This window comes from Rhipicephalus sanguineus, chromosome 1 (genome assembly GCF_013339695.2).
Source record: "Rhipicephalus sanguineus isolate Rsan-2018 chromosome 1, BIME_Rsan_1.4, whole genome shotgun sequence".
Lineage (NCBI taxonomy): Eukaryota > Metazoa > Arthropoda > Arachnida > Ixodida > Ixodidae > Rhipicephalus > Rhipicephalus sanguineus.
The window spans coordinates 58,530,926-58,553,337 of record NC_051176.1 but is presented as its reverse complement, the minus strand read 5'-3'; the positions used below and the strand labels follow the sequence as shown (position 1 = coordinate 58,553,337).

The 22,412-nt window shown below is 46.6% G+C and overlaps 1 protein-coding gene across 1 annotated transcript in view; it reads right to left on the bottom strand.

The window, feature by feature from the left end:
• Window positions 1-477: 477 nt before the first annotated feature.
• Window positions 478-22,412, bottom strand: part of LOC119391747 (Golgi-associated plant pathogenesis-related protein 1-like) — a 151,718-nt gene continuing 129,783 nt past the window's right edge. Inside the window, exon 6 of the mRNA XM_037659403.2 lies at window positions 478-872. Within this exon, the coding sequence (XP_037515331.1) occupies window positions 604-872 (269 nt within the window). The 3' untranslated portion in view covers window positions 478-603. The remainder of the gene's footprint in view (window positions 873-22,412) is intronic.

The following is a 22,412-nucleotide window of genomic DNA, read 5'->3' as shown; positions in this document are numbered from 1 at the left end:
AAGCGATATTCGGCAGAGTACGATACTGTTCGCGCAGTAGCGGCGTAGTTCTGTAGTTGTTTCTGCTGGTCGGTTTAAATAATGGCGCGTACTTGCGCAAGGGTATTGTCGAGGGTAGGCCTTGTAATAACTCAATCACTCCTTTATGTACCCTATTGTACTGTACCATACACATACGCACACGCATATATATTCATACATATATATATATATATAGTACGTGTGTGTGAAGACGTTTTCGCGTATTATGTATAGAAGATGAAAACCAGAGGGTAGAAAGACACCCTCTGGCTTTCGTCTTCTACAGTTTCTGCACATAACGCACAGAAGCTCTGGAATGCTACATCAACTCCCCTAAACGAGTACTCTCTCCCTCAATATATATATATATATATATATATATATATATATATATATATATATATATATATATATATATATATATATATATATTTTTTGATGTGTAATTGCGTCTAGTCATTCTTGTGTCTTTTTTTTTCTTCGTAGGCGTGTGTGGTCTCATAGTTGATCAGTTGAAGTCCCGAGACCGCGGATGAGAAATCGCGGTAGCCGCCGGCGAGGGTTCCTCCCTGAAAAGTAGCGTCAGGCAGACGACAGAGAAGACGAAGACGACGGAGAAGCGGCGGCGGCGACGACGGCGGACGCTGCGGCCGCGACGTCACTCAGCTGCGGCGACACGCTCCCGTCGTCCTCGTCGGTGTGCGGCTGTGGCAGCACATTGTGGTGGAACTCGCCCAGCACGTTGCCGGCCGGCTTGTACATGGCCACCACGATGATCTTGCCCGAGCGCGTACGGGCCTTGCCTACGCCGAACGTGGTGCTGCTGCGCCACACCATCTGGCTGAAGTGACCTGCGTGCGAAAATACAGGGCGCGCAAGAAGCGGGATGAAGATATGCACTTTAAACTCCATAATCTTAAAAATGTGCTATCGCGATGCAAAGAAGCGAGAACAGTGCGGCACCTGCACGCTCTGCTGTTCCGCATTTCTTTTCAAGCGGTTATAGCCTGGACGGCAATAAAAAACCGCTAGAGTACCCGACGATACAATCAAGGATCACTCTAGCATATTTTTGTTGCCGCCAAGGTCAGAGCGCGATGAAAACAGCGCGCCGCGCTGTTCGCGTTTCTTTCCATCGCCCCTGTACAGTCGAACCCACTTATAACAATATTTAAGCGCCACAACATACCATTGTCGTAAGCAATAATTGCTGTAAGGGAGTCGCATGGGGGGGGGGGGGGGGACGCCAAATAAGGGAATGGCAGGCTGTTGTGAAAAAACTGCAGCATCAGATAGGATATGAAAGCACGTTGATAATAAGGACGACACAAAAGAATGCGGTCAAGTGCCGATTTTCCCGAAGGGCCTGAAAATTCGGACGCTTTCGGGGCCCCGCCACATGCCCCATAGAGTGAGTGTATAAGTACGTGGGAAATTCCTGACACTGAAACTTTTCGGCATCCCATTTTACAGCTTTTCTGCTCAAACTGCAGGTCCGGAACGGTATTAAGTGAACCCACCACCACTTCCACGTCGATCAACTCGCAGGCTCGCACCAGCGCTTTCGTGAGTCGATCCGTTTACGGCCATAGGGGATTCCAGAGTCAGCTTTTGGAATCCGCTACGGACCTATTGTATGAGCACCCGTTGGGATGGCGTGCGGTGGTGCAGCGGCTCGAATTTCACGTTTTCTTCGTTCTTTTCAAGGATATTGTATTCCATTACCTTTCGGCACGGACACCGAGCAGCTAGACTTCATTGTTACAACCGATAATGCGTCATGGGTGCATTGTAGTAAGCGGATTATTTCACCATTGAAAACACAAAAAAGTTGACGGTGCAGCAGCTTGTCATTGTTAAAACCAGTATTGTTACAAGTGGGTTCTATTGTAGAACCGTATTTGCTAACTTTAAGGTCGTAAATGTTTGTCACGACATTCACACCATGTGTAGTAACTGCAGGTAGTAATTGCCAAGTTAGTAACCGTACTACTACGACACTTACTACTTACAGTTACTATCCACAGGGAAGTATTAATACACAGTTAGTAACTTGACTATCAAGGCAGTGACTTCTTTGTGAGAACGGTTACAAAACTAGTGAGATACGCTTACTCAACAATAGTTTTACACCTATTTGGTCTATCTGGGGCGTCGGCATTTTCATATTAAGTCAAACGTATTACAAAAGCATACTCACTCACTAATATACATACTTACTCACGCACTAACTTACTAATTTACCCACTAACTTGCCCACTAACTTACTTACTCACTCACTAAATTCCTTACTCGCAAACCTACTCACTCACTCACTTACTTACCCACTAACTTACTAACTTACTCACACACTCATTAACTTACTAACTCACTCACTTAATAACTCACTAACTTACTTAAGACTAACTAACTCACTCACTCGCTAACTCACTCTCTAACTTACTTACTCACTAACTTACTTCCTTCCTTTACTAACTCCCTCCCTCCCTCCCTCCCTCGCTCCCTCAATCATTTACTTTCCCACTAACTTACTAATTTACTTATTCCCTCACTAACTTACTCCCTAACTTACTTGCTCACTCACTCATTAACTTACTTGCTAACTCACTAACTTACTAACTTACTCACACACTCATTAACTTACTAACTCACTCACTTAATAACTCACTAACTTACTTAAGACTAACTAACTCACTCACTCGCTAACTCACTCTCTAACTTACTTACTCACTAACTTACTTCCTTCCTTTACTAACTCCCTCCCTCCCTCCCTCCCTCCCTCGCTCCCTCAATCATTTACTTTCCCACTAACTTACTAATTTACTTATTCCCTCACTAACTTACTCTCTAACTTACTTGCTCACTCACTCATTAACTTACTTGCTAACTCACTCACTCACTCACTCACTCACTCACTCACTCACTCACTCACTCACTCACTCACTCACTTACTCACTCACTAACTCACTCTATAACTTATTTACTCATTAACTTACTCTCAAACTTAATTATTCACTAACTTACACACTCACTCACTCCCTGACTCACTCACTCACTTATCCATCAACTTACTAACTTACTTCCTCACTAACTTACTCGCTAACTTACTTACTCACTAACTCACTCACTAATTAACTTACTTACTCGCTAACTTACTTAATTACTCACTTACTAACTCACTGACTTACTCACCCACTCACTCACTAACTTACTCATTAACTCAGTATCTAACTTACTTATTTACTCTCTAACTTAATTATTCGCTAACTTACTCACCAACTTACTCCTCACTCACTCACTCACTTGCTTGCTCACTAACTTACTCACTCACTCATTAACTTACTTACTAACTTACTTACCAACTCACTCACTCACTCACTCACTCACTCACTCACTCACTCACTCACTTACTTAATTGCTCGTTTACTAACTCACTAACTTACTCACTCGCTCACTAACTTAATTACTTACTCATGAACTTACTCACTCTCCAACTTAATTATTCACACTTACTTGACTTACTCACTCATTAACTTACTTAATTACTCACTAACTCACTAACTTACTCTCCAGCTTAATTAATCACTTACTTGCTTATTTACTCACTCGCTCATTAACTTACTTTACTTACTTACCTACTTGTTGCACAAGAACTATCACTGACCAGTACTGCTGCATCTCTCATTTCGTGATTAACATTTGCAGCGCGACTTTATGGAAATGACTAATGAAGTAGCCCGTTTGGGAATTGGGATTCTGGTTTTCTATATACTTGTCAGTAGATGGACGACGCATCTCTGCTGGAGCTCTGAACAAAGAGGCGATAAGGCAATGCTTCATTTCGAATTCAAAACTTGTAAGACACCCAGAGATCCAATCTTGTCTCAGTAATTTCCTGTACATATAGGAGTTCCATAGTGCGTGCTGTTAGGGCTACCACCTTGTTGACGCTGGTGGCGTCTGTGGACATCGGTAGCGGATTCATTAAGCACGAGTTACAGGGATGGTCAAAAGTTCCCACGCCATGCTGCCATAGGGATACATGGGATAGTGGACCACCCCTGCACATACAGGCTCATATCGAGTGAAAGCAGGATCACTACTATAGACCCTTTTCGAAAAAGGGCGCCCCTAGCGCCGCGCACGAAAACTACAGTCTGCCGCCATTGTGAGGGCACCGCAGCAGACGACGCAGGCTTCGGCAACGTGCCAGTGCGCGACATTTCAGCACCGCCGAATCCTGAACTGTCATCAACGTTTTTCGTAGAGACGGCGCGCTGCAATGGTGCAGACGTGCTGCGTTCCCATGTGCCAACATCGAGGATATCGCGACGAGAACAGCGATAAGGTACGCGATAAAACTTGAACAACGAACGCACGTGCTCTCTCTCAGTATGTGATGTAAAACGGACGTGCGGAAGGGCGCCGTTTTGTAAACGCGCGACAGAAACGGACGTGCTTATTTCACAGCGCCATGTGTAGCCTTGCTTTTACCAATGAATAGTATTCTCCCGAGTGCCTGCATGCGGTGAATTGCGATAGATTGTTTGTGCAGAAATACTGCGAGGGTTCGTAAGGCCAGCCAGAAAAATAAAAAATGAAGTTGCGTACCGTTCATTTAGTAGCGACAGTACTCGCTTATCGTAAGCCACGTGTCAACACTTTTTAGTAAATACAAACAGGGGCGTAGGCAGAAATTTTTTCAGGGGGGGGGGGCACCACAACCTTGATCTGAAGTGGGGGCCGGGCAGGCAGGTGTGGTCGAGTGTCATTTTGTGCTCTGTGCCATGCAAAAAAAAAATTCTGGGGGGGGGGGCGCACGGGCCTGGTGCCTCCCCCCCCCCCCCCTGGTTACGCCACTGCATACAAATATACCCAACGCGTGGCGTCCGGAAAGTAGTTGCGTGGTGTGGTTGGCAGACAGGATTTTCACCGGTTGCGGTCGCATAGTTCCGCGACAGTGACGTTCTTCCTTTCCTTCGGTGAGAAGTTTGTAGCTTCAGCGAGCCCTTTTTTCCCGGTCCGGGCGCGCACGCGAGTTGGCTGTAGTCACGGTACCGCAACCGCGGCAGTCGATCCAAACTGCTTGTCCAACCCGTTGAAGGGTACAAAATGTTGCTCATTGTGCATCGAAAGCACCTCAGAAAGACCAACGGAGAGTACTAAGAGCTCGGTCAAGCACGCAAACGGTGAGATTTCAGCGGATGACACGGAGAACTAGCCGCCAACACAAACATCACAGCACTCACGTATTTGGCGGCTCGCTTTCCATGCCCTCACGATGGCGCTGGCTATCCCACGCTCCTTTGCGAAGCGAAACTGACGAAAAGCCCACCGTCAGGTGGCGTATTTATGAAAAGGGTCTATAGCCCATCAAGGTTGCGGTTATGCCTTGAATATGCAAACGCCAGGCGTGAATTAAGATCGACCGTCTGTAAACATGTCGCACTCGCACAGCATAATGCTAAGGCACTGACACTACATTCCGAGAAATAAAACGAAGTATTGTGCTGTTTGTAGGAATTTCAGCAATTAATTCTAATTAGCATGTATTTGCATATATAATTATTCTGCGGCCAGTCATATTCCATTTTCACATAAAAAGAATTAAATCGTAGGCTCAAAATGCATATGCAATTAGTTTTTGGTTGTGTTCATTTAGAACAAAGAAAAAGTCACAGTTTCACCGCCAAGGCGATGCAATGAATGCGATAGCAACAAATTGTAGTCTTATACGAAGTGAGGCTGGCAGCTAACTCTTTTGGATCCGATCTCACGCAACACTACAAAACGCTGGTGTAAGAGAATACGGCCGCTCCAGGTCCCTTTCCGCACAGTCTCTTCGCGTTGAGAGCGCAGCACGTAGGAGGATATACGAGCCTCCAGCTGATGGCTGCCGAGATAGCGAGAGAGCGCGTGCGCCAGCCATGGCGGCCGCGGCCTTAAAGGGACACTAAAGAGCAAAACGATTTTTCTCATATTAGTGAAGCACTCTTTCACGATACCAAAAACGCCACGCTTGCGGCGAGAAGACGCTTAGTAAGCGAGAAAACGCGCAAAAACAAAATGTGGGTGGCGACGCCACCTTGAAGTTTCCGCACCATTCGTAGTGACGTCACATGTTTTGACGGCGCCTACTAGAGACTACGTAGTTCCCAATCGGTAAAAATGAAGTACATTATCCTCTGAGGGGGCCATAGACTTAACATACCAAGTTTGGGGTAATTTTGTTGAGCCAATGGCGCCAAAATACGATAAATACACTTTGAAATCCGTGACGTCACGCGGGGAGATTTCGGCGCGAAATTTAAAAATGAAACTTTGAACTTGATTTTCTCCTCTATTAATAAACCTATGGTGGTGAAATTAATGACATTACAGTTCTCAGAGCACAATTTATCGAACTAAACCGATTCATTGTTTCTCTTTAGTGCCCCTTTAAAATCAAAGTTCAGAGTTGCTGCTCGAGCGACCTTGTCTTTTCATGCTCGTTAAAGACGGGCGGGGCGTTTGCTCTCTGCTTCGATAGCAGGCCTCCCTAGCGGGGTGATGTTATCGCATGCGCCCTCCGAGCGACGGAGATGAGCCGGCTCGTTTGATCTCTGCTTAGGCCGCGTTCGTCGCCCCCGCTCGCGCGCTATTACACGTGGGCAGAACGTACGATGCGCGGGAGAATGTTATCAATTTGGACTTTATATGGGACATGAAGGCGACGGCGACGGCGAAAACCCGTCGAGAGTGCGCACATAATTGTTATCGCAATAAAACATTCCTTTCGACTTTGGTCTTGGAACGCTGCACGTCGACCGAGCCGTCACACATCGTAGTGCCTTCACCGAAGAGGTCGGCTGCAGTCATACGAAGCACATTGAGGTTCATAAGGTTCAATTCATCTTATGCGCAATGTATCCTGCTCTGTCTTGGCCACTAGTCCAAAGAACTGGCAAAAACAAGTTGTGTCCACATATGTGGACGTTGCGTGTCAAGGGGTACAATCCCATAGGGTATCGAAAAAAATTCCGGAACGGATGTTTTTCTCTTTTTTTTGGCCGTGCAGTGTTTGCTAAAACACTGCCAGATGGTCTTTTCCGTCACAAGAGAGAGATGACTGTCGTAATTGTTAACACCTAAAAGGATTTACAGACTGTAATAGAAACGTTGTTTGCTCGATACCGTGTAGACGCCCAAAAGCAGTTAGCAAAACGGCGTGTTCGTTCAAAGGCTGAGCGAGAAACGATGTAATGTTACAAGAACTATTTGACACTATCCGGGCTGCCGGAAATGGAAAAATTCAGATAGCTCTGCTTCGCGGACACCGATGAAACAGCGATGCTGGTGGCGTTCCCTTCGTCAGGCTAACGCATTTCTATGCTTTTCAGATATTTTGTATCGCTGCTTTTTAGTAAACACTGTTTGTTATGCTTTGAGGTGGTAGTAAAGATTTATTGCATTCTGACCATTTATTGCAGTTTTATTGCATCGTGACACAGGTTTACAAAGAAGCCTTTGCTTAAGACGCTCCGATATGTTGTATCACTATTGTTAAACACTCTTTGTTAAGCTTTGAGGTAGTAGTATGGCCACCGCCCTAGACAACCACAAAGTATCACGTGACAGTGGTGTGGCTATGGCAACGCGCACGACATTTTGTTGGGCCAACTGTTGCCTTCTTCCCTTTTAAGTGGAAGTTGTGTGTAGTGGGATTCACCCAATTTCAGTGACACATACGCGTTTATGATGATGACGATAGTTTTTTTATATATGCCGCACAGTCTTCTGTGGCACATACCTGTTTGTTGGTCTAACTGTTGCCTTCATTTTTAGTAGACCAGTGGTGAGTTGTTGGATTTACCCAATGTCTGTGGCGCATAACGGTTGATGATGCCCACAATCACGGATCCCGGACATGAAAGGCTGGCGCCACGTCTTGTATATATAGGTTTCTCTATCTAGTTTGTGTCTCCTTACACAAGCCATTCATGCGCACGTACATTTTCAGCTTCCATGTTTGTGCATAATTATATGACACTAGAAAGGACTGAAGCAAGGCCGCGATATGAAGGTGTACATTAATAGAAGAAAATAATTACCGACACTTAGGATACTCACTAATGCGAAATGTGAACACAGATGTACGCGTGTTTTCATTTGGCGATCTATTGAGGCAAATAATTTCAAAGAGACATGTATACGTACGTACAGTTGCTGACTACTTCTTATTCTCATTTTCTTTATTTTAATATTACTTTGGTTTAACTTTTCTCTTTCTAATTTCTCATTTTTATTTTTACTTTCTTACCGATCTATTACTGTTCCTTTCTTCTCTATACACCTTTTCACAGGAGCACCCTCGCACCCATGCTCGCACCAGTGCGCTGCAGGGGTCGAGGGTATGTTTTCAGTGTTGCCATCGCGCTTTGGGCTGCGCATGTTGTATCTGTACTAGAGCACTGCACGGGCCGTGATTCTTGGCCCGGGCCCGGCCCGGGCCCGGTACTCGTTCAAGTTTACCCGCCCGAGCCCGGCCCGGTGACTCAAAGCGAGACCCGGGCCCGGCCCAAACCCGAGAAAAAATTTCACCTACCCGGCCCGGCCCGGCCCTACCGCAAATCGGGCCCGACAGGGGCCCGAACCACTAATACAGGTGGTGTTGCCCGAACATGAAATGGACAGCAAGGTGTTTTAATTGGCAAACATCTACGCTTTCTTGGCGCATGTTTCGCTAACAATTATACCTTAACCTGCGGTAATTTCTCGTAAAAAGGGGCTCACGGTGGAAACAGCTGAGCGGACACATTGGGCACAATGGATGTTTGTTCAGCAGTGGTATAATGTATACCTATTTTTTCTGCAAATACAATGGGGATCAAGGGCGTTTTGTAGCAGATAATATTGTATCAAGGAAAGTGATTTGTAGAATGAGTTCAGTTTCGATGAGGAGCGCATTAAAAATAGGAGACAGAGAACAGAACGCCCTCTTCACTTTGTTTTTGTTGCACACTCTGCCGAAATTTAAAGCATGCTCTAACGACAAAGCCGATCGTGCACCCTTCTGGATATGTGGAACCTGTCTTCAGCATAATAGCACCTTGCCGCAGGAAAAGAAGTAGACGAAGAAAGTCAAATTTATTACCTTGTTGTAAATACACAGACCTATTGATAAAAATTATAATCAACCGCGTGCACCCCGTGTACTTTTAGAAATATGTATAAGCAGGCAAAAGGAAGAAAAAAAACTATTTAGCATAGCATTATTTGAAAATATCGCACCACTCTAGTATATACAGTCTATAAGTTTTTGTGACATATTTTATAGCTTATTTATTCGCGTGTTATTGTGCGAAAAATCAAATTGTCAAGAGATTCCGGTTTTATAATCACACCGCTAAAAGTTTCTCGCACTGCTTGCGTTAGCCGCAAGGGCGCACATCTACCTTGCGAATTCTAAGGCGTCGGCAGTCGTTGTTCTTAACTTCCACCACTGGAGCAAACTGAGAATACCTTCGTGGACCTCTGCAGAATGAACATATATCTGTCCAGCTCATCCCTTCATTTCTCTCGTTCTCGAACGTCGTGGCACTCTTCAATGTCATCTATAAAACTCCTCTTTGAAGGTTTCCCGAAGTTTTCAGCAGTGTATGTTATGCACTGTTTGCACCGTGCTCATTTTTTACATATTATAATGGTGTATGCCTTCCTAACGATGTTGTACTGGTAGAAGGCGGTCATTGGACTACCCGGGTAAAACTGGTATGAGGTGAACGAAGCGATTTCGATCAGTTTTCTAGGTTCGTTACCAGTGTGGTAATAAAGGCGCGAATAAGCTTCTCGAAACATATTCATTGGATGCATATGGTTCGAGATAAAGGGGCATCACCCCGCCCGGAATTCGTAATTGTCGTTTTTCAAGCCAGATATTTCGTCAAGCGAATATACTTTACCCCACGCCTTGTTCAATGGGTCTGTGCTATTCCTGCACGTTTCAACGCTGCTGCGGCAGTATAATGTAGCTCACGCACTATACAGCGAAGGGGCCTCAAACACGAAGCCCGCACATGACTGTCTTTGTCCCATTTTCTTTCATTATAAGTACGTTCTTAACCTACACAGTCATGACAGCTAAAGCACTTTTTTTCGTGAGGCACGTACCCCCTGCAGCCACCATGTGTTGATACATAACCGTAATACAAAACTCTACATTTCAGAATCGGCGTCCAGATTTTAGTCATTTTGGAGCTAGGTATCCATACGTTGTTGGAATTCTGCGTCCGAATACCCTTCAGAAATGATCCATATAGGAAATATGGAAAATGTCTTTGAAATGGCAACGTTAGCTGACATTTGGTACGACCTAACCCCCCTCCCCCTTATCTACGTCACTGTCCTTTTCCCTGTGGGAGTAAATTTTCGTGAATGGGGCCCGTTAGCTGAGGTCAGTTTGAGACCCCTTATATAGCGGAGCAAGACGAAAGCTCAGACGGTAACAATGTGGGCACACAAAGCAGGCTGTGCACGTGTATCTCGCGTCACATGACCACTGGGAGTCATGACGGAACCAAGGAAAAAGAATGTCTTTATAGGAATTATGTACAATGGGGCTCCGTGCAGTTCTTTCGTTTAAGTGGAGGGCTGGAACTTTCAAGAACGTTTCCCCGTTTTAGAGCTCTGTGATCGCTCTTGCGATGTTAAGTTAGAGTTATAAATTTATTATATTCCATTTAATACTGCGATTACAGAATAACATTTGTGATATAAAATAATAGCGAATGCAAATAAATCACAGCATAGCGATATGTTAATCATATAAGCGCCTGGTCTATTTACTTTTAGCTCGCCTGTTTTTTTTTTTAGATAATTTGTGAAACATATGTATGCACAACGTATGTGGAACAAACTTAGAGACACTGAAGAGAAGAAGGATTTTACTATAACAAGTAAATTACTCTTTTACAATTCTAAAATCACGGCGCTCGCTACGCCAAGGCTCTTGGTGAGCAATAAAACGCACAAAAATAAAATGCGGGTGGCGACGCCACCTTGAAATTCTCGCAGCAGACACCGGGACATCATCGATTCCGACAGTGTCCACAGGGGCCTACGTAGTTCCTAATCGGTAGAAATGAAATACATTGACCTCTGAGGGGGCCATACACCTAACATACCAAGTTTCAGGAAATTTCATTGAGCCAAAGTCCGCAAAATACGACAAATACAGTTTCAAATCTGTCACGTCGCGCGCGGAGTCTTACGGGCGAAATTTAAAAATGGAACTTTCGCCTTGACTTTCTCCTTTATTAATAAAGTTATGATGACGAAGTTAATGACATTCGAGTTCTCAGAGTACACTTTATCAGTCTAGACCGACTCAGCAGTGTTTCGCTTTAGCGTCCCTTTAAGAACTGAGCAAAGTCCAAGCCCGGCTCGACCCGAGCCCGCCACCTCAAACCCGGGCCCGGCCCTAAGCCCGGAGCTTCAGGCCCGAGCCCGGCCCGGGCCCGCCGTGAAAGTTACTTTACCCGGCCCGGCCCGGCCCACGGGCCGGGCCGGGCCCGGGTTTTCGGGTAGGCCCGAGCCCGTGCAGTGCTCTAATCTGTACGCTTGGTACGCTTGGATGTTGTGTGTGAATTAGGCCCTTCTTTGCGATAAAAAGCGATTGTCATGGCCGGAAATGGTGCGTATTCAAAGAACCGATCGTCTGGCCATCACTGTGTCGTGCACGGGTGCACGAACAATCAGCGGAAAAGGAACATTTTAGGCGTGATTGTGTGCCCGCAGCACAGCACGCCGCGCGAGGATTGCAAGTGTGACATGTTCTCGCTGTATCACTTTCCGTCGTCGCCGGAATTGCAGAAGAAATGGGTGGCGTCGATAAATCGGAAAAACTTCCGTGCTTTGGGCTGCGCCAGTGCTGTGTGTGTGTTGCTTCGGTACGCGTTTGTGTGACTGTGTTATGCGCCTGTGTCCGATACGAAGTGACTACCATGGCAGAAAATTTACTGCATTCGCATAGCAAGTCATCTGGTCATCACTGTGTCGTGTACGGGTGAACTAAAAAATCTAGGGACTTTAGGGTGAACGAACAAGCAGCGGAAGAGAAATATTTAAGGTGCAATCGTGTGTCCGCAGCGCATGTACGCCACGCGATGAGTGCGAGCGTGGCATGTTCGCGCTGCATCGTTTTCCTTCGTCGCCTGAATTGCGGCAGCAGTGGGTGGCTTCACTAAATAGTAAGAACTTGCGCGTGTCGCCCTGGTCACGCCTCTGTTCCCGGTATTTCGTTCGCGGCAAGAAAAACGACGAGAACAACGTTCCCAAGCAGCATCCTAGATAGGAAAGAAAGGTACGCAAGCCACTGATGGCTCACCTACTAACTCGTGAGAATGTGGCGGATTCACACTTCATATCGTCCATAACACAGCGGCCGACACGGCTGCAAACTCCGCCTTGCCCGGTTACTCATGTGCAGCCTGCGCGCGCCGTACTTCAGCGGACGGCCTCGCGGAAACCCACGCACGATGGGGCCTACTGTTCACGGCTTGCGATGGTGTCACATTCCCCTTCACCAGCACGACTTTTTCCTTCACATTGTGCGCCAGCGACTGACCCACACAGTCAAACTGCACGTAGCTGCGCGACTCCAGTGCCTCGTAGTTGCACACGTACCTGGCGAAGACCCCACGCATTCGCCTCAACGAGATATAAACAATGTTCGCTCGTGGTATTTCTGGCCACTCACAGGTCTCCTCGACCTAGTCTTCGACGTCGTCGGGGTGAATGTAGGTCAACTGTATCTGTGAAGGATTGTGCGGTGTTTACAGTTTAAGCTGACAAACTTACGCGCCGCGAACGAGTATGCGCGGAGGTTAGAAACTGATGGATAATCCGTAGACATTTAGTACGCCAATAAAGGAAAGCGGTAGACAGCTGCAAGAACGCTCTAGTTACCGATTATTAACACTTCACGCCGTGATTGACCTGGTACTACGCTGGCTGCTACTGGTACCGACGACGAAGCACTGCCGTTCGCAGACGCGGAGCTAATTCTTGCGTCGCACGGGCGAATGCGCGCCGCTGAACGGTTCAGACAGCGACGAATAAGTCAATGGCAGCGACGATACCAAACAAAACAGCTTAAAGAAACGAAAAATCAGCAAACACAGGCTTTAGCAGGGACCTCACACCAAACAGATAGCGCGCCGGTTCGAGTACGCGCAGCCCAAGATGGCGATTTCGCCAATCTTGCACGTTAGACGGCGCGCATTTCAATATGGCGCCTCCCTGGCGTGAGAATTTGAAAAGGTGTATATCGGCCGTGCCAACTGCAGTTACAGACAACTCTTCATTTTATTTTTATGCGTTGATTTTATTTGTTTATTGTTTATTTTTGTTTATTTATTTTCTGTTACGGCGGCGCGTGCTGCAAGGGAAAAGAAGAAGACCGTCGCGTGGCTTGAAGCGCACTAGCATTGGCTTCTTAATTTTTTTTTTTTTTGAAATCTGGATTGGACCAGTGAATTTCTTTTTAAACCATCCACTCCTAAACATATTCGGATTGTAAAACAATTTTATTTCTAAAATAAGGTACCACCCGTTTCATGGCCGATCCCCCACGGTGGGTTGCGCCAAGTAGCTGAAGATCAACCAACCAACCAACTATGGGACCTTTCTGTGAGCACTGGTTAGCTCGTTGACGGCGATGGATAACGAGGGACCACGCTCGACCCAGGAACAGGCGCCTCTCTAAAACAGCGCACAAGTGAGACAAACGAAATGATGTCACGCATAGGCGGTCAGCGCGATTAGTGTCCGGCTAAATCTCGCACACGGAGCTAACGGCGACGCCTCTGTTTATCAGGACACGGCCATTATCCAAGAGTATTGTTCACTGTAAGAGTACGTCTCTCAAGAGTGTTCAAACGGCCAAGCAGACGAACCAGCTATTAGCAATAGATAGGGCATTCTCCGATAATACCGTCGCATGGCGCCGCAACTGGTGATGCGACGGCAGTGTATGCAGGGAGCCACGCCAGAGAGACGGAGAATGACGTCCGGTTCATGTAAAGCATTGCGGCCTCTTCAAGTGAACCCTTTCCACGTTAGAGACAAAGTGACACGTCTTTGCTAACCCGGAACCGTTCTCATTTTGACGCGCCCCAACAAGTCGGGCGTGCATGAATGCATGCTATAGGTCTAAGCGTTGACGACAGAGGAGCGTGGAACGGGAGGTCAATCTGTTTTGTTTCGGGAGAATCGTATCTTTGAACTCTGAGCAGGAGTGACGGCTTTTGTCGTTCCTCAAACCACGTGTACACTTGCCGCAGTATTACACAACAGGATGAGAAGTACACTTATGGCGTCAGCTGATGCAGAAAATGTAACAGGGAGTGGAATAGTTTTCAAACAGGAGAAAATGCCTCAGACAGGCTGGCCTAACGTTTCAATATGAGGACCTATATTTTGTCAAAGGCGCCTTGTCATCCTTGGCGTGTTAGTTTTAAAGGGTTAGTGTTGACGTCATGTCCAGCGGTGGCGCTTGTCGCTGTTGGTTTTTCTGCCCGGAAAGAGAAAACTAGATAGAGGAGTGTAGCCCTTGCCACATCATTTCAAGAACGCTTGCAACGGCGTTCCGTCCCCTCTTCTCAGAGGTAGGGGGAGCTGCAAAGAAGAAAAAGAAAAAAAAAGGAAGAAAAAAGAAAAAAAAGGGAAAGGGGGGGGGGTCTACCAAACCGAGAGCCGTAGAAGGCTCGACAAAGAAAAGAGCGGAGTATGGAAGCAACTTGGAAAGGCTGCAGAAGGTCGGCGCGTCTAGCACTCACAAAGGGCTGCAGAAGATGGTGGGGCAAGCGCGCGGTGTACTTTTGAAGCCCACACGTGCTTAATGGGTGAAGTCATTGGCGGACATACGCATCAAGTGTCATCGATGGCCTCAAAACTTGGGCGGCTGTCCAGTAAGAAGAAGGAGGAGAAAAAAAAAGGGGGGGGGCAGTCGGAATAAGGCACGGAGTTCTTGGGAAGGCGAAGACTGTTACAATGCGGGCCAGAAGCGGTCGTAGAAGCGCTGAAAGGGGAAAGGGAACCGTGGTCCGAAGGTTCTAGAACATGAAGGCTACTTAATAGTAATATATGTATATATAATATGTACCCCCATACATACACATTTATATATGTAAGATTGAAATATTTTTCTTAAAAAGAACATTTTTAGTGTATTATGGAGGCTAGTAGGGATTTTATGTTGCGAATAGAATATTTGTCCAGGTTATTTGAAAGCTGAGCGTGCTTTATGTCTCCTAATATTACAGAAATCATGCTATGGCTTTTAGTGATTCCAAATTACCACGTGCTAGATTTATTCCTGATGGGTGTAGGGATTGAAATTTGTGTATCAAATACGATTCCATGTATTTCCTCTCACGTGGTGACCGGAAATTTGTTTGTAGAATGTAAAGTTTGGCTTGATCGAAATTGTGGTCTTGGTCGAAGTGGCTGGCTACTGCTTTTGGTAAATTGTGCTTTGTGTCTGCGCGGTGGCCGTTCAGTCTTACATGAATTGGTTGTCCAGTTTCGCCTATGTATTGTTTTTTACAGGTGGTACATTCAATGCAGTAGATCAGGTTGTTTGAGGTACACGTGAAGTTCGATGTTACCTTGTGAATGTAATCCGATGCTGTGCTTTTTACGTTGGTGGCTGGCTGTATATGTTTGCATGTCGAGCATCTCGAGCGACCACAGGGACCAGATGTTGGTGTCGTTCTTGTTGCGAGTTTTGCATGGACGAGCGTATCTTTAAAATTGGTGTTGCGTCTGTAGGCGACCTTAGGCGGTTCGGGGAAGATTTGTTGAAGTTTCTGGTTGGTTGTTAGAATTGGATAGTATTTTGTGAGGATGTTGTTTATGTTCGGAAGTGCGTTTGAAAATTTTGTAGTGAGAAGAGGCATTGTTGTTGTTGTGGTTTTAGGGCGTGGTTTGAGTGTCTCAGTGCGATCTAGTTTTAGTGCGTCCGTGTAAGCCTTATGAAGGAACGCGTTGGGATGGCTTCTGTTTGCTAGTGTTCCTTTTAGGGTGGTAAGTCTGTTTACGTAATCCTCATTTTCTACGCATATGCGACGTATAATCCTCATTTTCTACGCATCTACATCGCATTTGCGTAGAAAATGAGGATTACGTAAAGAGACTTACCACCCTAAAAGGAACACCTCTGATATGAGGGGCCGGAACGCCGTTGCAAGCTTTCTTGAAATGATGTGGCAAGGTCTACACTCCTCTCTCTAGTTTTTCTCTTTCCAGGCAAAAATTACCAACAGCGACAAGCGCCACTGCTGGACATGACGTCATCACTAACCCTTTAAAACTAACACGCCAAGGATGACAAGGCGCCTTTGACAAAAGATAGGTCCTCCTATTGAAACGTTAGGCCAGCCTGTCTGAGGCATTTTCTCCTGTTTGAAACCTATTTCACTCCGTGTATCCATCTGTCGGCACCCTTTTTGACCTTAGAAAATGTAACAGCAAGTCAGTGTACTCCTAACGCTTTGGGCAGCCTCGGTAGTCACGTTATTCGGCTGCTGACCCGAAAGACGCGGGTTCGATCCCTGCCGCCGAGATCGCATTTCCATGAAGGCAAAATGGTAGTGGCCTGTGTACTCCGTGCAATATCAGGGCACGTTAAAAGCACCAGATGGTGTAAATTTCGGGAGCCCTCCGCAGCGGCGTGCTTCGTAATCGTATCGTAGTTATGCCACAGATTATTAATTACTGCTAACTACAACTACGACCACTAATTACTACTACTTGTGTTCGCGTCTGTAGCGCCATCTTTTATATGTGTACTTTCGCTTTCGTTCTTTATGCTTGCCTGTACACGTGTAAGAAGGGGCATTTTCTAGTTTTAATACTTGCAAAAATAGTATAATAAGGACATGAAACATTAAAGAATATCGTCCCAATTTTTTTCATTTGACTCCGAAAATAATAATCTTCAGAAAGACCCAACAAAACAGAGAGACACCTTTTAATAAAAATCGGGAGACTTTTGTCTATTACCAGTTCGCGCCCTACATGTATATGCTACTATATATACATGCACCATCTCCTGTGTTCTCGTATACGAGATGGGGCGCAAAAAAAGTGCACACCGCCCTCGCACAACGTACGCGAATGCATCAATTTGCAAATCGCGGAACGGGCGCACCAAAGCAGCGCCTATACTACATAGTACTCGTAAAGCAAATGTTGAAATTCAAAGCGACTGTGGAATGAATTGTAGTTTCGAGTGAGTGCGCGCTCTGGGAGTAGCCCTGTTATTTTCATCCTGGTGCTTTCGCCTTGTGCCCATCATATTTCACGAATACGTTAGCGAACTCTCCTAACTTGCTGCCACGCTAATACGCTCACATGCACTTCCGAAGGCGCTTGCGAACGCGGCATGAGCAAGGAACTCGCGTTCGCTGCATGGATGTTGGATTCTACGTTTGGGTGAAGCATTTTGGCGGTTTCACCACCGTTGCACCAAAGAATTAAGGAAGCAAGCATGACTCTGAGGCAAAAACCAGTCAAAAAGGCGCCGGACAAGGGGAAGAAGTGACACACACAAGGACTGGACTAGCAACTGCGCTTTATTAGCTGACAGCACCTCCCAGAAGAACCACGGCGCATGCGCTAATCACGTAAAACCATGAAGTCAAAACCCAAAACAAGAAAAAGCAAAAGCAGAAATTGGCCTACATAACGGCCAAGAATCTACCGCCAGAGTGACAGGAACTTGCATTCCTTCTGCAGTAATGAAATAGACGTACTGCTTACACAATCATCGCGGTGCGTGTTTATATGATAAGCCTCAAGGATTTCGCCCTCCTCGTTGCCCCCACCTCTACCTAAAATCTTAACATTGGAAAACAGCGGCACACAACCACAGATCTGGCAGTGGCGGGGAAGATTAGCCCCGTCTGACGTGTTCAACGAATTGTGGTGCTCGCGCAGTCGTTCATTCAAGCATCGGCCAGTTTGGCCGATGTATACTTTTTCGCATGTTAGCGGAATCGCATACACAACATGTTTCGCGCAGGTAGTGTACTTGGTTTTATGCCGAATAGAACACACCGGAGTGCTAGTGTTTCCGCGAGCAACACGTGCACACAGCGCAGAAAGTTTGCAAGGCGCCGAAAAGGCAACATCTACGCCCTGTCTCAAAGCGACTTTTTTCACATTGTGGGAAACTTTATGTATGTAAGGCATCACTACAACACTCTTGCGCTGGGAATCAATTGGTTCTGGACGTCTATTCGCCGGCCTTTTCACCTTTTGCAGCGGCGTTTCTGCTACAGCTGTCAAGACCTGCCTGGGAAAACCCGCTGCTTCCAAGCGCTCAACCTGACAGTCAAAACTCGACTTAACGCAGTGGCGGCGACTCTTCTGCAGTGCATTACGGAAGCAGTTACTCGCGATCCCTCTCTTAACAATTTTTGAGTGCGCGGACGAGTAGGGTAACAAGGATTTCTTGCTTCTGGGAGAAAAGCACCAGCACAAATGTCCATCATCCCTAAAAGTAAGCAAAAGATCCAAAAACCTAATGCAATTGTCAACCGGAAGTTCATGAGTAAAAGATAGGGCGTTAGAGCAACCTCGGAAGTAACTGAGAACTTGTTTTGCCGCCAGTGTGACGGTGTCATTAGATAATAGCTTTAAAATGATCAAGAAATCATCAACATATCTAAAGATATGACAAACACGTGAATCATGAAGAGAGCCCTGAAGCAGGTTGTCAAACTTGGCTAAAAATATCTGGCAAAGAATCGGTGCTACGCACGCCCCAATACAAATTCCTTTTTTCTGTAAGAACTGCGAGCCATTGAATTCCACGACCGTGGAAGAAAGATACATAGTTAACAGTTCAAGGAACGCGTCAACGGACAACCCACAGGCATTTTGAAAGGAAACAGGACGATTCTGATTTCACGCACAGCTAAAAACAGTTCACCATGGGGGATGCTATAAAACAAGTCCTCTATATCAACAGAGAACGCACCATTGGCGCCTGGGAATCCTTTCCTGAGCAGCTCAACAACACCAGAGGAGTTCGCTACACTGTAAGGATCCTGCAAGGTCAAGGATCGCAGATAGCGATGCAGAAACTGGCCCATAACTTTCTGCCACGTGTTCGCCTCTGTCACAATAGCCCTCAACGGGCAATCCGGCTTATGGGTTTTTCCGGTGAAAAACACCCGAAGTAGTTTGCCTTTGCAAGAACTCACCTTCTGTGACAAGGCAACCAGATTGTGCTCCTTTAGGAAGCTGACCACGGAGGACTTCAGTTTTGAAGGCTTGTGTTGTGAAGGCAAGAAATTCTTAGCAATGGCTTCCGAGGCTTTTTTACCAAAGCTTCCCGTGGGAAGAACCACGAACCCCCCTTCCTTGTCCGCTTCAAGTAGCGTGAGGTCGTTGTCAACGAAATGATTCACAGCGCGGTGAAGCACTCCCGAGCTCTTCTTGGGTCGACAGTCGACGCCTTTGCAGAGAGCATCGACTCCTTCGGACAAAACACGCTGCTGCTCATCCTTCTCAGCCTTCTGAGCTACACGACGTACACTCGCAATAAGTTCATGCCCGCTCATTCTTGGCTCCAAGCTGAACTTGGGGCCCTTCTGAAGAAGGTCATTCACAATTGGTGGTACCGAGGCTCCCTCCAGAAAGGTAATGCTGTCACCGTGGACCTGTGGCCGTATTTTCTTAGGTAAAGACCGCCGCACTTGATGCCATAACACCTCAGTAGCTTGACTTGCCATGCGACGATGTTCTTGCAGGGAACGGACGCCAGCGGAGTCGCTATGCCCAGAAAGGCACAAAATTCGAAGACAATCATGCAAGAACCGCACCTGTCTCCAGCACTCTGATTTCCAGACCTTGGTCATACGCTTCCAGTGGCCCGAAGAAGGCTCCAATAACCCGAAGAAAGCAACAAGCTCCTTTGAGGCCGAGTTCACCTTGATGCAATGGGACAGAACGCGGGCTCGGCAGGTGATGAGCGCAATGGTGCTAACACACCTAATGGCCTGGCTTCCGGAAGAATGCACATTTAGAAAGGTACCCAGCGAAGAAGAAATATCATGCAATAAGGTCGAAGTCTGGGTTAGTTGGTACATGACGCTGAGGCAAAAACCAGTCAAAAACCAGTCAATGGGAGTTCCTGTCACTCTGGCGGTAGATTCTTGGCCGTTATGTAGGCCAATTTCTGCTTTTGCTTTTTCTTGTTTTGGGTTTTAACTTCATGGTTTTACGTGATTAGCGCATGCGCCGTGGTTCTTCTGGGAGGTGCTGTCAGCTAATAAACTTCTTCCCCTTGTCCGGCGTCTTTTTGACTGGTTTTTGCCTCAGCGTCATGTACCAACTGACCCAGACTTCGACCTTATTGCATTATATTTCTTCTTCGCTGGGTACCTTTCTAAATGTGCATTCTTCCGGAAGCCAGGCCATTAAGTGTGTTAGCACCATTGCGCTCATCACCTGCCGAGCCCGCGTTCTGTCCCATTGCATCAAGGTGAACTCGGCCTCAAAGGAGCTTGTTGCTTTCTTCGGGTTATTGGAGCCTTCTTCGGGCCACTGGAAGCGTATGACCAAGGTCTGGAAATCAGAGTGCTGGAGACAGGTGCGGTTCTTGCATGATTGTCTTCGAATTTTGTGCCTTTCTGGGCATAGCGACTCCGCTGGCGTCCGTTCCCTGCAAGAACATCGTCGCATGGCAAGTCAAGCTACTGAGGTGTTATGGCATCAAGTGCGGCGGTCTTTACCTAAGAAAATACGGCCACAGGTCCACGGTGACAGCGTTACCTTTCTGGAGGGAGCCTCGGTACCACCAGTTGTGAATGACCTTCTTCAGAAGGGCCCCAAGTTCAGCTTGGAGCCAAGGATGAGCGGGCATGAACTTCTTGCGAGTGTACGTCGTGTAGCTCAGAAGGCTGAGAAGGATGAGCAGCAGCGTGTTTTGTCCGAAGGAGTCGATGCTCTCTGCAAAGGCGTCGACTGTCGACCCAAGAAGAGCTCGGGGGCGCTTCACAGCGTTGTGAATCATTGAAGCCATTGCTAAGAATTTCTTGCCTTCACAACACAAGCCTTCAAAACTGAAGTCCTCTGTGGTCAGCTTCCTAAAGGAGCACAATCTGGTTGCCTTGTCACAGAATTTGAGTTCTTGCAAAGGCAAACTACTTCGGGTGTTTTTCACCGCAAAAACCCATAAGCCGGATTGCCCGTTGAGGGCTATTGTGACAGAGGCGGACACGTGGCAGAAAGTTGTGGGCCAGTTTCTGCAGCGCTATCTGCGATCCTTGACCTTGCAGGATCCTTACAGTGTAGCGAACTCCTCTGGTGTTGTTGAGCTGCTCAGGAAAGGATTCCCAGGCGCCAATGGTGCGTTCTCTGTTGATATAGAGGACTTTTTGTTTTATAGCATCCCCCATGGTGAACTGTTTTTAGCTGTGCGTGAACTGATTGATCAGAATGGTCCTGTTTCCTTTCAAAATGCCTGTTGGTTGTCCGTTGACGCGTTCCTTGAACTGTTAACTATGTATCTTTCTTCCACGGTCGTGGAATTCAATGGCTCGCAGTTCTTACAGAAAAAAGGAATTTGTATTGGGGCGTGCGTAGCACCGATTCTTTGCCAGATATTTTTAGCCAAGTTTGACAACCTGCTTCAGGGCTCTCTTCATGATTCACGTGTTTGTCATATCTTTAGATATGTTGATGATTTCTTGATCATTTTAAAGCTATCATCTAATGACACCGTCACACTGGCGGCAAAACAAGTTCTGAGTTACTTCCGAGGTTGCTCTAACGCCCTATCTTTTACTCATGAACTTCCGGTTGACAATTCCATTAGGTTTTTGGATCTTTTGCTTACTTTTAGGGATGATGGACATTTGTGCTGGTATTTTTCTCCCAGAAGCAAGAAATCCTTGTTACCCTACTCGTCCGCGCACTCAAAAATTGTTAAGAGAGGGATCGCGAGTAACTGCTTCCGTAATGCACTGCAGAAGAGTTGCCACCACTGCGTTAAGTCGAGTTTTGACTGTCAGGTTGAGCGCTTGGAAGCAGAGGGCTTTCCCAGGCAGGTCTTGACAGCTGTAGCAGAAACGCTGCTGCAAAAGGTGAAAAGGCCGGCGAATAGACGTCCAGAACCAATTGATTCCCAGCGCAAGAGTGTTGTAGTGATGCCTTACATACATAAGGTTTCCCACAATGTGAAAAAAGTCGCTTTGAGACAGGGCGTAGATGTTGTCTTTTCGGCGCCTTGCAAACTTTCTGCGCTGTGTGCACGTGTTGCTCGCGGAAACACTAGCACTCCGGTGTGTTCTATTCGGCATAAAACCAAGTACACTACCTGCGCGAAACATGTTGTGTAT